At 48.7% G+C, this 15,135-nt stretch overlaps 7 protein-coding genes across 8 annotated transcripts; 5 read left to right on the forward strand and 2 right to left on the reverse strand.

Annotated features, from left to right (window-relative positions):
• Positions 1-407: 407 nt before the first annotated feature.
• On the forward strand, positions 408-779 carry ONS95_003000 (uncharacterized protein; the record flags this gene model as incomplete). The annotated part of the gene is made up of 1 exon (XM_058496282.1): positions 408-779. The coding sequence occupies one exon, from the start codon at positions 408-410 to the stop codon at positions 777-779; it is 372 nt and encodes a 123-aa protein (XP_058353533.1).
• Positions 780-2,041: 1,262 nt separating this feature from the next.
• On the reverse strand, positions 2,042-6,591 carry ONS95_003001 (uncharacterized protein). 2 transcript variants are annotated; one of them, XM_058496283.1, is made up of 6 exons: positions 5,489-6,591; positions 5,391-5,437; positions 4,613-5,331; positions 4,284-4,565; positions 3,394-4,233; positions 2,042-3,349 (listed from the first exon to the last, which is right to left on the reverse strand). In XM_058496283.1, the coding sequence occupies exons 2-6, from the start codon at positions 5,430-5,432 to the stop codon at positions 2,617-2,619; spliced, it is 2,616 nt and encodes an 871-aa protein (XP_058353534.1). In that variant the 5' UTR covers positions 5,433-5,437; positions 5,489-6,591; the 3' UTR covers positions 2,042-2,616. The 2 variants fall into 2 exon arrangements, with proteins under 2 accessions (XP_058353534.1, XP_058353535.1); XM_058496284.1 differs by having other exon boundaries at positions 2,042-2,604; positions 2,680-3,349; positions 4,613-6,591.
• A 957-nt stretch (positions 6,592-7,548) lies between these two features.
• Positions 7,549-8,612, reverse strand: ONS95_003002 (uncharacterized protein; the record flags this gene model as incomplete). The annotated part of the gene is made up of 3 exons (XM_058496285.1): positions 7,549-7,739; positions 7,798-8,442; positions 8,513-8,612. The coding sequence occupies 3 exons, from the start codon at positions 8,610-8,612 to the stop codon at positions 7,549-7,551; spliced, it is 936 nt and encodes a 311-aa protein (XP_058353536.1).
• Positions 8,613-10,169: 1,557 nt separating this feature from the next.
• ONS95_003003 (uncharacterized protein) lies at positions 10,170-10,409 on the forward strand (the record flags this gene model as incomplete). The annotated part of the gene is made up of 2 exons (XM_058496286.1): positions 10,170-10,226; positions 10,284-10,409. The coding sequence occupies 2 exons, from the start codon at positions 10,170-10,172 to the stop codon at positions 10,407-10,409; spliced, it is 183 nt and encodes a 60-aa protein (XP_058353537.1).
• A 56-nt stretch (positions 10,410-10,465) lies between these two features.
• On the forward strand, positions 10,466-10,939 carry ONS95_003004 (uncharacterized protein; the record flags this gene model as incomplete). The annotated part of the gene is made up of 1 exon (XM_058496287.1): positions 10,466-10,939. The coding sequence occupies one exon, from the start codon at positions 10,466-10,468 to the stop codon at positions 10,937-10,939; it is 474 nt and encodes a 157-aa protein (XP_058353538.1).
• Positions 10,940-12,223: 1,284 nt separating this feature from the next.
• On the forward strand, positions 12,224-12,925 carry ONS95_003005 (uncharacterized protein; the record flags this gene model as incomplete). Its single annotated transcript, XM_058496288.1, has 1 exon — positions 12,224-12,925. The coding sequence occupies one exon, from the start codon at positions 12,224-12,226 to the stop codon at positions 12,923-12,925; it is 702 nt and encodes a 233-aa protein (XP_058353539.1).
• Positions 12,926-13,404: 479 nt separating this feature from the next.
• Positions 13,405-14,539, forward strand: ONS95_003006 (uncharacterized protein; the record flags this gene model as incomplete). The annotated part of the gene is made up of 2 exons (XM_058496289.1): positions 13,405-14,240; positions 14,323-14,539. The coding sequence occupies 2 exons, from the start codon at positions 13,405-13,407 to the stop codon at positions 14,537-14,539; spliced, it is 1,053 nt and encodes a 350-aa protein (XP_058353540.1).
• Between the last annotated feature and the right edge of the window lie 596 nt (positions 14,540-15,135).

Consider the following 15,135-nt stretch of genomic DNA (forward strand, 5'->3'; position numbering starts at 1 on the left):
CAAAGGTCGAAGAACTGTTCATCACTTGTCACTTCCTCCCTACCACCCGTCACTATCCTCCAACTGTCAGACCGCTGAGACTGGGGGCTTAGTGCCCTGCCCTGCGCTGCCCTGCCTGCCCTTCGCTTCTACTGTAGCTCCCTTCCAGCGATCTCTCATCCCGCTTTTTAGCGTCCTCCCTCCCCTGTAACTACCTAGTAACTTGTACAACACCGCGAGGCGAACAAGGCGTTCCAGGCAGACTTTCTTCTCTGATTCAGATGACTTCCCTCCGTTTGATGGCGGGGCTTTTGCTGGTACGTATCTGCCTACTGTCCTTTCTGACTATGAAACCTACAGTTCGGTAGGTAATCAAGAGTTTTCTTGAACCGAAACAGAGCGACGAGATGGATACTCGAATATGAAATATGCACTCACTTTCTCTGTCTGGCTCGCCCTGGATCAAATCGATTCGATTCTTTGTACCGCCCAACCGAGTCCAGCCAGAATCTATTTCCACCTCTCCTCCTCTTCCACAACCACCACCACCACCACCACAACCTCAATATCCCATATTTGCTTTTTCCCACTCCACATTCTCCATCCCCTTTCTCGTCCAAGAGTCGTCTCATCTTGGGAACGATCACCAACCACCAACATCTTCAGCCCCCAATATATCCACGTCCACTCCGCAGCGGCTGGCTGGTGTTGCATCAGACCCAGCCCCCAGAGCAAATAATAGCAGAAAACAGAGCAGAGCCTCCCCTTCCTATTTATTGGTTGAGTTCCATCATATTTAGTTATATATCACCCAGTTTTATTCGCTGTTAAGCTATAAATACAAAACCACAAATATGCAGCATCTATGCAACATCTCCCTCCCGTATGCAGCAAGTGTATGCATACCTCTGTAATTGTATGTACAGCGCCTACCAACGCGGGCAAAATCCAAAGCCGAAAAAGCCATGAAAGCCATGAAAGCCATATCTTCCATTTCAGGAACTTCTCTTTCTTGGTCTGAAGATGTGGAGGAGGGAGTGAGGAATGAATGGAATCCAGATCTTCAACACAGGCACACACACACACACACACACACACACACACACACACACACACGCACACACGCCCGCATGCTCGGCATTTATCTCCCTACTGTAGATATCCGCTGGGGAAATGGGATGGATGTGTATGTACACTAGGTACACTAGGTACACTAGGTACACTAGGTACACTAGGTAACCGGTGTGAGAAATCATGCCTAGTGTATGAATGAATGGATGTATGATATTAAATCGTCGAAGGAAAAGAAGGAATCTATCTCGCTCGCTCCTGGTACTATTTATTTGGCGTCTAGTAGTTTGTTGATTTTGGGCGCATGAACGAACCATCCCTCCCTCTTGTCCCTCCCCCCATCCATCCTTCCTGTCCCTCCTCCCTCACCCATACCCATACCCATATCGCCCATATCGCCCATATCGCCCAGCAGAGCCCCAGAAAAGCCTACGAGCCTATCTAACTAACACACTCCAGCTCACCGGGTTGTGACGAGATGGTGTGCGGGGTAGAGAGATGATTCGCTTTCGTTACAGGGACCGCCCAGCCGCGATGCGGTGCCCGGGGAGGTGCAGCGCACAGGACAGGACAGGAGAGGATAGGAGAGGACGTACAGGGGTGGCTGGGGGCTGGGGGCTGGGCTGGGGTGAGTGACTCGGTGTCTGAAAGGGGGATAGATGGATAGTGCGAGTGCGAGTGCGGCTTTTAAGTTGGGCTGGTAAATTACTATGGTATGTTTTGCTGTGTTGTGCTGTGATGTGATGTGTGTGAGGTGTGTGAGGTGTGTGATGTGATGTGAGGTGAAGTGAATGAGAAGAGATGGGATGAGTTCCGGTTGGGGCAAGATTACCTTCTCGGGCTTGGGATTGGGGTTCTGGGGTTGTGAATATTGGAAGTTTGAGCTGTGATGCTCTACTACGCTACGCTGCTCATTTGAAAATTCTGCGATGCGGTCGATTGGTTGGATCACTTCAGAGTGGTGGAATTTTGATATCAGAGAAAACAAAAGGTTGATCATTATCATAGTCATTAGATGCACCGCTCTGGTTCTGCCTCGTAAGGTCTTCCTCGTAAAAGTACAATACATGAGATTCGTAAACAGCAATTACCCAAGCAAAACACGACAAGACGAAGTGGTATTCCATTTCCCATCCTCCAGCGCCATCCAAGAAAACTTGCTTGCACATGTCTAATATTTCACATCTCCATCCAACCTTGAATAAATCCGTTAAGAAAATAAAGAGGGAAAAAAAAAACTTCTTTTGGTACATGTATCATCAACATAATCGTTAAAAAGGAAATAGAATAAACATAAACAGATATTTTCGTAGATCATAAGAGAGATACTTCAAAAAAAGAGCAGCAGAAATACTATCAATGCAGCACAAACCAGCAGGAAGATAGAGATGTAAGTAAACTGAGCACAAATATCACTTCCAATTATGCAGCTGGCGGCATCTTATCAACAATCTTCACGGCTTCTTTGGGACAATTATCGCAGAAACTGTGACAATCCGTGCATGTGGTGCAGCTCTGGTAGTACTTGAGATTGTAGGGTTCGCGACATTGGCACTATCTCTTCTGTCAGTTCAGTATTCTAGGGTGAAGTAGAAGAGGCGTGAGTGAATAAGTGAGGAGGGAGCTTACGCAGTACACTCTCGCCTCGTAGTCTTTGTAAAAACTGGCTTGTTTGGGGGGTTTCGCTCCTTCTGCTTCATCTGTGGCCCGCCTTTTGAGAGTATTAGAATTCTCATGGATATGTATCGGACTGGTCGATGATTGGCCTTCAGAACCAGATGGGGATCCAGCATGTCCATTCGGAGGAGATCCAGCTCCAGATCCAAGTGGAGATGGCACCAAAACATCTCCCTTCGGTTTATCACTATCCACTGGAACCCAATCCTGGATCCCTTGCTTAGGGAACGGGGCCCGTCCCATGAAATGGTCATCAATATGATCGAACCTCTCGGTCCAAGCATCCAAACCCTTCTTCTTCAAGTCGACGAGCTTCTTACAGAAACCACACCAAAACCTAGATTGACAATTCCGGCCGATCCGGCAGTCATCAATTTTCTTCTTCACATCCTCAGGCTCGGAGATCTGATGTTCCTTCTTGAGATGGTCTTGGAAAGTCTGGCGCCGGTAACAGACCTTTGCGCAAGTGCCTCCTTCAGGTCGTTCCGTGTCACATCGCCAGATCTCCAAATGAAAGTGCTGTGAGTTCTCGTGACGCTTCCAGTCATTCTTGCTGCCGAAGTCTTTGTTGCACGTTGGGAATGTGCAGCCATAGGGCCGCTCGTGACGCTTCATGTGTTTTCTAGAATCGTTAGCAATGGTTCGACAGACGTTGGGATATCATACTTTAACTCGCAAGGCCGTCCTGTGAACTTTTGACAGATCGGGCAGGTGACCTGGTGCTCGCTCTTGTTACTTGCTACAGACCCAGGGTTTTGGACTTTAGGAGCCTGTGTGGGATCTTTTGAAACAGTAAATCCCAATTTGCGGATGATCTTCAGAACTTCCGAAGCCTTCTTCTGGGCTTCGTCATCCTTGGAAGTGTCCTCAGACGGGGTGTCTGCAAGCTTCATAGGACTGGCCTTGGTAATCAAAGTCGCCGCATCTGGATTAGCGGAACTGTATTCTCTGGGGGCTACTTTCTGGGTGGGCAGACTGGTTCTTTCGGACTCCTGATTCCGAAAGGGCTCCGTGGGGGCATCATTGACTGCAGCTAGTGCCTTTTGGATCACTTTTGTCAAAGTGGCATCTGTGGCTGGGACTGTTTGCCTCGCTGCCTTACCTTGGGGGCTGACCTTTGCTGACAAGCTTGACCTCGCCTGTTCAGATGCCTTTAGAGAAGGGTCAAGATTGGTGGATAGGAGATCATTCAATGTCATCCTCCTCTCAGGGATCTGAGCGGGAGGTGGGAAAACTTCAACCGGCTGAACTGTTGTTGGCAGAGACTCCTCCGACTGAGGGGATTTCTCCTCTGGTGAGGATGCAGTACTATCAAAAGATGCAGATTGTGGTCCATGCTGTGGGCTGTAATCTTGGATCCGATCCATGATATCCGGATATTGTCCTGTCTGTCTTGGAAGACCTCCATGCCCGGAATGTGCTGGTCTACTTTCTTCTGGGATAGGAAGTTGATGGTTAGTCACCTCTGGTTCGGAAATGATGCCACTTCTCTCCCAAAATTCAGCCCTATCTCTTGTCAGTAGAGTTGAGCCTTGCATTTACGATAGTTCACATACCTCCTGATGATCTCATCGAGGTTTTCTTCAAAGCTAGTAAAGTTTTCATGCACACGCCTCAAATGACTCCTAAAATTGTCGAGTCTCGGCCATGCCTTATCTTTTGATTTGCATCCTGGGACAAGACATCGATATTTCTTGGTGGGTGCATTCTCCGGAATGGCTGAAGGATGCTTGCTCTTCGTATGCCTATCTAGGTCGTTCGTGGTGCTAAATCCTTGGGTACGAGGACAACCAGGAACTCCGCACACATATGGCTTCCGATGCCGCAAATCATGTTTCCTGCATCTAATTAGCTTTGATCGGTCTTGCTGCTCCGTTTATCGTACTTCAACTCTGATTGTGTCTTGACCTGCTTGTGGCACGTGGGGCAGACCAGACCAGGTGACTCCACTGAATGGGAAGTTGGGGGGCTCCATGTACCACTCGTTCTGCTATCACGCTGTTGCAATACCTCATGATATCCATGAGCGAAAGATGAGAAGTCCTGAGATGGACCAACCATACTATGACTATCCTGGTCTCTATCGTGGACATCTGCACTGAATACGGAAGTATTTCCAACACTGCGGCGAGTGCCATAACCAGAATCCGAATGTGGAACTCCAAAGTGGAAATTTGAGGCGTCCGATTGATTTTGATGGCGATACTGACCTGAGTAAGACACATTTCGATTATTTGCCTGCTTTAGTAACAGACGTTCATCCGTGGCAGACTCTGGGCCCTTTGGGAAAGGTGCCCAGGGTCCATCATTAGCTGAGTACCAATTTATCAGCGGATTGTCCGATGGTCCACGGCTCTGCACATCATTTGGCATTGTCGACATTCTGGGAATGTTAGATCCTCCATAAGAAGAGACATCTCCATATCCTGGGGAAGAAAGTAATTCCCACTGCATGGATGCAGGGACCGAAGGGTTCGGTAATGTCCTGGACGAATTCAAATCAATCTCCACGGGTTGGGGAGGGAAATCCGATGAGGGAGGTCCCATCTCCCTTGTGTACATTTGTCCTTGGTCCATCGAACTTATGGAAGCCAGTGAAGGGAACTAAACGTATGCTCATCAGAACAGAAACAATACACACTAGACTTGGAGATTTGTCGTACTGAGCGATTACCACCGCGCTGGTAATTCGATTGGCTTCCCATGGTGACTGGAATGCGTTAGCTAGGACAACACATGAGATCGTCAAGAAAGTTCGAACCAGGAGACTATTTTCCACAATCAAACGATGGATCAATTTACGATTCGGCGTATTTCCCGAACGACCGCAAAGCTCGTGGAGTTTCCTGCAGCAGTGGGGCTTAAGAAAAGCTGTTTATTTGCCCACGGGCAGCGAACATTGAGCCGTAAAGCTGGGACCTCGTCGCCGTCTCTGCTCTTCACGTCCTGGGCGAACTAGACGGGGCGACAGCAAGCTCGTGGTTATTCCCGCTGGATCTGGAGATACAGGAAAAGTCTGGTTCGCAGGAATACGGACGACAAGGCAGACTCCAAACCATGCTATATTGCGGACTGAGAGAGAAATGGGGAAAATGGGTTGCCTCAGATTATCTCCTTGGTTGAGGGGCTGGCTGGCTGCACTGCTGACCAGGATTTCGGTGAGCAAACTCGGGCAAAGCCTGACCTGGTCGATCCGCCCCTGTGATTGGAAGATAGGGGAGCAATGCGGCAGCGCAAGCAGAGCAGCGGTCAAGTCATCGAATCAAAAGACGAAAAGAGGAAATGTGTGAGTACGAGAGCGAGAACAGCATGGCACTAACAATTTGTATGAGAGATTTATTCATCTGTGTGCGGTGTGAAACGAGGAAAAGGAGAGAGTTGAGAGGCACGACGGATGGTTTGCGTGAGGAGTGAGGAGTGAGGCGTGCGACGACGCCCTTGCCTGCCCACGCCCGAGCCCGAGCCTGAGCCTGAGCCCTGCCCAAGGGCAAAAGTGGAGGCGTGCAACCGAAGAAATAGGCAGCAGGACGTTCATGTGCTCACCACAGAATCATCCCATCCGGTGTCTGAAGCAGGGACAGCATCGTCAACGACTTCAAAAATGTTCCGAGCTTCAGAATACATGGATACGCCCGGTAAGACTGTGTGCGAGACGATCACAAGATTAAAAAGGAGAAAGAAAGAATGAGTTGGGAAAGAGATGCGATGTTTGCTTTTTGCTGCGCTGCCAGCCTGGAACGGCTCGGCTGAGATTGGGGGCGGAAGCTTTGGTCGATTGTCCCGTGATATTCACGTGCATATCACGCAGACCGGTCAACATGGCAGTGTGCAACCTTAAAATGAGGTGCTATCCTGGATACAATGTGCTCAAGCAGTTGTAACTAAATTGATAGGCAACAGTTGCTTAGAGAAATTGACACCAATTTAATCATCACTCAGTACTGCGCTCCCCTGTAGTGTCGTGGGAAGCAAGTTTTGTCACTCTGTCAACCTTGGTTCCTCAACTTCCCCCGCTGTGCAGTACCTAATCTCAAGCTCTCTGACCGGTCGCAGGAAGCACAATACAGAGCCGGCCAAGCCAAGCCGGTGTCGAGTTACACCATCCATCCATGAATCTAGAACTCCAGAAGAATCAGTTATCCGACCAAGATGACGAAATGTTGTAGTACATACCGCAGCAGGCCCAGTCGTCATACCCAAACCTTCGTCGGGAAGTACCCTGCTGCGGCGTATCACGAAACTAAGCGCATAGCCATGATCTGGGGTTGTACCGAGAGGGAAAGGGCGGCGTCTAGGCACATCTGCATGAACTGTGATATCTCTGGGCTGGGATAGCTCCAAGGCTCGCTTACTGGTGTTGTCACAACATCACTAGCGGACTCGTCTGAGGAAACGGTATCTCTCTTCGTCTGTGAAGTTCATGTGAAAAAAGTCACCTGTGGTGATCTCAGATCCTTTCAAGACACCCAGAATAACAGTCTCAACTCAAAGAAAGCCAAGAGTGCGAAGGAAGTTGAAGCGCTGTCTGCGTGGATGTAAACAAATCGCCAGACTTATTCCTATAGCGAAGGCACTTTGCACTTATACGGGCGCCCCTCATCTGTCCTCCTGGAGTTCTTCTTTATAAACTCACTGTGCGAGTCCAAACATGTTGCAACTCTATCTTTGGAGAAGGGTAAGAATTACCACGTTCTTCTCTGCACCCAAACCAGCGCAATTTAAATTCATAAAAATTCTCGCTTGATTTCAACGCTTCGCTAGTTCTATCTCTCTAGTAAACCTCAATGCGAACAACAACACCACAATTCCCAATAACCATTATCAATCAGATCCATAAGCTTCCTCATAAGCTTCTTCGTACTCCTTTCTCGCCTCCTCGACCTCTTCCCTATCACTACTGCTGACAGAACTTCCATCAGCATCCTCATGTGGTAGCTCACCACCTCCGATTCCAGGTGGAGGAGGCTGGCTCTGGTACTGCTGGTGCTGTCCTCCGTGGCTGTTATCGTCATCTGTGGGTACCTCGTTAGCTCAAGACACGCGATTTGTACTGCGAGAAAAGGAACATACCAAGAGCATTCGCCACCAGAATTCCTCCCACAGCACCAACAGCGACACCAGCCGCCGCGCCCATCATCATATTCTTCTTTGCATCATCCTTAGACTTAGCTGGATCCTGGTATCCTCCTTGTCCATATCCCTGCTGATAACCACCAGGAGCTCCGTATCCTCCCGCGCCGTGGTCCCCGTGCCCGCCAGCACCGTGATCACCGTAGCCGCCAATACCACGACTTCCATCATGACTGTCATAACCCTGCTGAGGGTACGAAGGACCGGTTGGAACGTTCCAGCTTACTTTACTGTTCCACTGCTCGAGGTATGCCCAGCGGTTTCCGACGGGATCCCAGAGTGCCTGCCATCCTTGGGGGACTTGAGGGGTGGGAGGAAGTCCTCCGCCAGGTGTTCCATATTGTTGGGGAGCTGGGCTGCCATAGGGAGCTGGAGAAGGAGCGCCGTATTGGCTTGGGGGAGCTGGACTGCCGTATTGGTGAGGGGGAGGAGCGCCATAGCCGCTTGGAGCTGGGCTGTATTGGTTTGGAGGAGGACTACTGTATGAGGGGTGGCTGTTGAAGGGGGGCGCTGGTGCTCCTCCGTAACCTTGTTGTTGAGGCGGTACTTGATTGTATCCTCCGTACTGTGGCTGGTCACTATAACCTAGAGGTATCACGGCGTCAGTGGCGTCCAGGCAGGCAGGCAGGCATGGAGCGGGGTAAATCGAACTTACCTCTCGTGGCTTCATGGGTGGGAGCTGGAGGTTCTTCTTTCTTCTCATCTTTCTTCATCATCCCCTCAAACTCCTTGGTCATCTTACTGAAGAACGACATGATGGCTGGCTTGTGTGTATGTTTGCTGTTGCGGAAATGTGAAAGATACGAGAGAACTTGAGGTGAGAGAGGAACAGATTGCAGATATGAAGACTTTGAGAAATGGGGAATGGAGGGTGATAAATGCCAAGGGATACTCTGGGTATTGCAAGGGCAAGGTATATGCAAGACAGACTGGGCACTCAGTGCGTGTCAAATGCTAGCCGGATGAGGTGAATTGGCTCAAAGTTCTTTGTTTCTCTGCAGCTTGCGAGATTTGTTGCTTTCATATGATTCACGGTTTCAGAAATGCAGCAAGGAAGCAAAATGACGCATCAGGGGTATATCCAACGAGTGCAACAACCGCAACGGGGACCATGTGCAAGCGCTGTGCTGTGGCTGTGGTATGGATTGAACAGATCAGCGGCTCCGGGACAGACCAGTGGTTTTGATATGCGGGAAGGCCCGCAACTCTATGGCTAGCCTGGTTGTCAGAAGCAGGTCGGACGAGTGTTTTGCTACCCCTCCATACCCCTCATCACAAACTTTCAAGCTGTTCCAAAGCAAATGTTACGTGTATCCACAAGGGAGAACACCGACTTGGCCATTCCTTACCATTCCAGTATCGAGATCTCGTCACTTCACTCTCTCTTTGTCGTTCATCGGGAAATGCTCTCATTATTGCTGTAGCTGTTACTTCCGCATGAGTAACATCTGCAAAGGATCCCTGAGCAGCTGAGTATTGCCCCACCGAGGATCCTTGGCTTAGTGGGGGGTAAGAATCCAACGAATAAAGCAGTACACAACCCCCTTGGCGGACCCGAAATGTATGGGTTGATATAGCTTGGCGGCTATTACTGTATGGAACACTCGGTTATGCGGCACCGCGTCTTATGAGGAGAGTTTGATGAGTGGAGTGTGTCGTGAGTGTTTTGAGAGACGAGAGATGGAAGGTGTGTCAGCGGAGATCTGGTGGTGGAGACGGGGATGAATCGGAAATTGCTCCGGGCGTCTGTTCGTTCGTGAAGTGAAGTGATGTTGGATATCGAATCGTGATGTTTGTTATCGCTATCGCTTTTAAGAAGGCCCTTTGCGCTTGCAGGCGATTGATGATGGCAGACCTCGACCGAGTGTCAAAAATATTCATGGTTATCTTGAGTTTCCGTATTCTTGGAAGTATGACCCGTGAGTATCACATGATAGTCTTACTTCGATCTTGCGTAGATGAAACTGAGGTAAGATGAATGTCCAGTCCCTATATCTTTCAAATTGCCATCATGACAGCAATGTAATTTTGCTGTTGGCAAAAGAAGTGCTTCTTTAGTTCTTTTCTTCCGGCCGGAAGCGAAAGCGAAAGCGAAACTGTCCTATCGTTCACAACATCAGCCGTTTTTCCAAATGGAACTCTTCTCCCACACCACAGTATTGCGACAAAGCTGCAACCAAGCCTGGAACAGATAGGATATCACCGATCGCAAGGTGATTGCTCTCCTTATCTGGCCGCTGGCAATCGCCTTCATGAACTTACTCGCATTACTCGCATCAAATGTAATTTGTTCAATCTGCCCTTGATCCAACATGAAGCTCCTCATATTTGTGAGCCTTTTATGCGTAGACTCAGCAACCAGAGATAAGGTTGGTAAATGTCACATTCCTAAGCCTGTCCGAAATTTCAGCTAACCGCCGTTCAAGTTACTCGGTGTCATGATTGGCGTTTCCCAAAATGCCTTCGCGAATGAGCCAGGTGTCCTGAAATTCGGTCTCTTCGTACCTCGCAAAGAACATGACGACAGACATCTGTATTCTATCGAGGAGTGAGTCAGCCAGAACATGAAGCTCTCAATAATAATAAATGCTCACACGGAGTGACAGATATGCAAACCAAGAGGCTTCCAACTCTCACCTCTCCAGCGAACCTGTCGTCGAGATGTCCAACTGGATCAACTCCGCCAACATCTATTCGCGACCCGCCGTTTTATAGTCTCAATTCAGCCCCGGATCTGGTATCCATACGTCCCGAGCTCGCAACAGCCCAAGATCCCTATGTCGTAGTTCTACAGATGAATTACCAAGCTGGTAAGCGCGACCACGCTCTTGCGGCCTGGAAAAATGTCGTGTCGTCAGCGAAGAATGAGACGGGTGTTTTGCTGTGTGGCGCCTATACGGATCTTGCCGAGCGGACGAGATTGTTCACTATCGATGCGTGGGAAAGTGAAGAGTATTGGCTTCAGACCCATACGCTGAGCGAGGGTTACGTGGAGAGCGAGAGACTTGTGAATGCTGTGGGAAATATAACAGAGCTTTCGTTTTTGAAGATGGCAGGCGGGTTCTTGTATAAGGCGGAATGAGTGATATATCCTCGATTGTTGAGTATGTCTAGGTTGAAAGCTTTGAGAAGTCGCTCCATTCCAACATCTCGTCATGTCGTGGCTGTCATGATACTGGAGGTATGTCAAATCCGTCTTCTGGCCATCCAGTGAAATTTAATAGCACTCTCTGTCGATTTTGTTGACATCCATATTTGTAAGAACGCAATTGATGCTTTGTGGTTCAGCATTGCTTGTGAGGAGGTTTATGGGAGAGAATTGGCTCCATTCCCAAATATACGCAGCAGATGGTATATACAGTCAGGCCTCGCCTTTCGGCAATTCTCCGTACCCTTTTCCACCCCTCACTTTTCTCTCACTTTCTCGACCTCTTTCTTGGCCAGAAATAAACAAATCAACCAATATCACATTCGATTCTCGCCGCCGAGGAAACCAAGTGTCGCCTTCCAACACCAAGTTGTGTGTTCCATCGCGGTGGTTTAGCCACTTCGTATCCGATTCAAGCACTTGTGGCGGTGCCGCTATTGAATCGATACTTTGGCGCGACCGCCCAATAGAGACCTCTTGTCACCTCACCATTCCGTAGATCTGTCTTTGCAACGGTCGCTAGGTACCGGTCGCGTATCGATGGTTTCAAGTGTCTGGATGTCTTTTGTCCAGTCGTTCCCTTCTGTCTCGTCACAACATTTTCTTTGTTGATTGCTTCAAGCTGAGTGAGAGGATGGGTGCCCCGCCGTAGCGCTATGGAACCTCTTTATTGCTTGCTTGCTTGGTCGCGGGGTTTGTTACTATGACATCTGGGTAGGGCATCAAGAGCTTGAAGATGGAGATATATTCCTGGAAGTTCTGGATTTATCTAGATGTGCATTTTGCTCTTGTCTGCTGTCAAGTTCTGTCTATTCGCTCTTATTTTCCATCTCAGAAACTTAAAGAGACTCCAGTACTCTTCCGAATACGATCAGTAAGTCAAAGTTGGCTTTCATTCAAAGTTACGTCACGAATTGTGACAACATATCAATGTATCAATGTCTTTCATGACTCGTGCCAAGATGTATCCGTATCATCTTTGCGTCGTATCTGGCAACATCATGAAAGCCCGCATGGGTCTATTTCAGCTTTCAAATTGCTAACAGATCCCAGAACAGTGCTACTATATTAAGTACAGTGTCGAGAACAGTCTATCATTGTCTCTTTGTGGAATTGCTTTGACGGCTGAACATATATGTCAATCAGGTCGGTCTTGTGCTCAAGGCATCAGTTCACTAAAATTCTGAAAAACAAAGATCAAATCACATCACCGGAAACATGCATTTCGAACCCAGTGCATCATCAACTCCGTCAACACCAAAGCACAAAATGACACGCAAACCCTCTTTTCCCATCTTCCCTCTAACGCCGCCGCGATCCTCCCACTCACCGAACCAACCACAAATCTACACAGCACCACACTCACCCATCTTCTCCGACCCAACAAACAGCACAATGACGCCAGCCTCAACACCACCGCGTTCCATGGCTTCACCACAACAAGCTGCCGCCCAAATACCCATCCCAATCACAATCACCCGGTTCCCCTGTACGCTCCCACCAGACCCAAACCTCGCCCAGTACTACAACACCAAGAGCAAGAATGACACTACCTACCGAATCAACAACAGTCTGCTCCGGGTCGTAGCCCTATTGGCACATGGCACAGGAACCCCCCACGCCGAGTTCTTCGAGCAGGCGCTCAACTTGGCTGATGTGACTCTAGCTCTAGCGACGGAATCCGAGTTGTGGGATATGGTGTCGAAATGCCATTTGTACCGGACCTATTGTTTCATGGAGATGAGGAGATGGAAGGAAGCAAGGCAAGCGGTCACGAGAGCGGCGACTATCAGGGCGTGGGGCTACCACATTGAGACTGTCATGTGTGGTATTGAGCAGGGTGAAAAGGAGGAGGTCATGCTGAGAAGACAATTACATCCTGGGCTTCCTGTAGATGAATTTGGGGACGAGAGAAGATAGGACTCAATCATGTATGCACATTACTGCCGATGTGCCAACAAGTCTATGCATTGGGAAAATGACCAGTACTCGTCGCTGACTGGGGTAAATGCTGCCAAAGGTCGATGGCTGGAAAGATAAATTTTGGGTTGTACATGTAATGGGATCGACCGATCCCCTTGTGGCAATCGTCCCTCATTTGCATCGCGCATTCATTGGTGACTGTCTGGACCCAACGCGTCCCTTCTGAGACATCGGGGTTGTTATTCGCGGATGTGGCTTGAGGGATTTGGTGGGGGCTGTGAGCGTGAGGCCTCCCACCATGATACTAAATTCTCCAGCTTCACATAGCGTCTCGTCTTTACATATTTTGATACACAGATCACTTACTTCCTAAAATGGGGCTACTCATTTAGGCATAATATTCAATCGTTCATACTCAGACCACCAATTTCATAAAGCCAAAAATGCAGATCCTTATTAGAACCCATACAGACAAAATGATTACTTTGGAGGCACAAGCGAGCGATAGTGTTCTTGAGGTAAAACACAACTTGCAAGCAAAAGGAGTTTTACCGGTTAATCAGCAGCGCCTGGTATATGCTGGCCGCCAGCTACTAGATGAAAGAACTCTTGCAGATTACAACATATGGAATGGAGCCATCCTCCAAGTGGTACTAAAGCTCCGTGGCGGTGGTGATGGGCGATTTGATGTCAGGGTCCAACTTCCGGACAAAAGAGAGATCGTAATCCGTCTCGAATCATCCGACATCATCCAGTATCTCAGGGCATTGATTGCGGCTAGCGAAGACATACCCCCAAGAAACCTATCGGTTTACTGTGGTGAAACTCGACTACAAGATGGAAGATCGCTGAAGGATTACAGGATCTCAGAGAATTCCACGGTACGGGCAGTCTGCTCGATACCTGGGCCACAACAAGATGATCGAACATCCATGTCTCCGGGCTTCGAAGGTGTAATCATCAAACCAAGCCTGCTATGCTCACCCTCTTCGTTTGGACAAGCTGCTCAACTTCGCAGTCAACAGGAGGAACAAGTTGATTTCGAGGATTCTCGGGAGCTGTGTCTCTCGCAGCCAGAAACGGAATCCCAAGACTCAACAGGATCTTTTTCGTGCCTCCAAAGGGATTTTCCACGATATCTCACTCCCAACTCTCCGCAGGGATCTGAAGTCCCCATCGATGGTCCTTCATTCTTAAGCTTTCAAGCAATAATGCCCACTCCATGCACACCGCGAATGAGCAAATCAGTCAGAGGTTTCAGATGCGACGACCCAAGCTGCCTCAAAGTATTCCCAACTCCCCAAGCTCGCCGGTAAGTTTCTCTAGGTTCTTCTCTTGCGTTCCTCTACATCTCTAAGCATCCATATATTAGAACTAATACCAGAACTTCATAGAAAGCACTTACGCTACCACAACAGACCACATAGATGTCAGCAGTGCGACAGAAGCTTTGGAACAGTCACGCATCTCACTCGACACGTCAATGATATTCATGAGAAGCAGATCCATTATTGTCCGGTTGGTGGATGCGAGTATTCGTTGGCGGCGGGGAATGGGAAATCTTTTGCTAGGGAGTGGAATTTGATGAGGCACTTGAGTAACATGCATTAGATGTCTGAGATGGTCCTTTTCCGAGTGTTGCTTCTATTGCTGGGATCGGATCCACTCCAAAAGGCTGTGCTAAGGAGTGAAATTTATTTCATTTTTCGAAAAAGGGACTGATTTAAAGTCAGAGAGACGACCAAATTCGATAGCTATAATGAATTGGAATGTAGGTCTTACCCAATACCATAAAAGAAACCACGTCTTACCAAGTCAGGATTAAGCTAAACCTAATGTATCTCTGCAACTTCTAAGACGAGGTCTTTTCCCTGGCGGCCCTCCGCAAGCTCCGGGGCCAGGGGACCTCGCTTCGCCACGGTCTAGCCAATCAAGTCGAATCATCGCTCGCAGGCTCGCGCTAATCCGACGTGTCCAATCAGGACCTTGCACGTGACAGTATTTTTTAAAATCGGATCCACAAAACGCATAATGTAAGATGGAAAAGCAGAAGATGAGCTCTTATGTACACTGTCCAGCCAGACTGTCAATGCTGAATGTAGGCGATGTTATTAACACTGGGCAGTACCTGGCTGTTGTCAATTTATCAAGTACTTGCTCGTCTACAGCTATTCATGAGCTGTTGTGGTTGTCAAAGCCAAGTCTGT

Source organism: Cadophora gregata, assembly GCF_030347475.1.
Source record: "Cadophora gregata isolate MNR1 chromosome Unknown scaffold_12, whole genome shotgun sequence".
NCBI classification, from domain to species: domain Eukaryota; kingdom Fungi; phylum Ascomycota; class Leotiomycetes; order Helotiales; family Ploettnerulaceae; genus Cadophora; species Cadophora gregata.

Excerpts from the sequence above, each read along its gene's own strand:
- ONS95_003001 (XM_058496283.1), bottom strand. The coding sequence starts at position 5,432 with ATGGGAAGCCAATCGAATTACCAGCGCGGTGGTAATCGCTCA. Across the intron at positions 4,234-4,283 it reads CTCGATGAGATCATCAGGAG|GGCTGAATTTTGGGAGAGAA; the intron begins GTATGTGAACTA and ends GACAAGAGATAG. Across the intron at positions 3,350-3,393 it reads GGACGGCCTTGCGAGTTAAA|AAAACACATGAAGCGTCACG; the intron begins GTATGATATCCC and ends TAACGATTCTAG.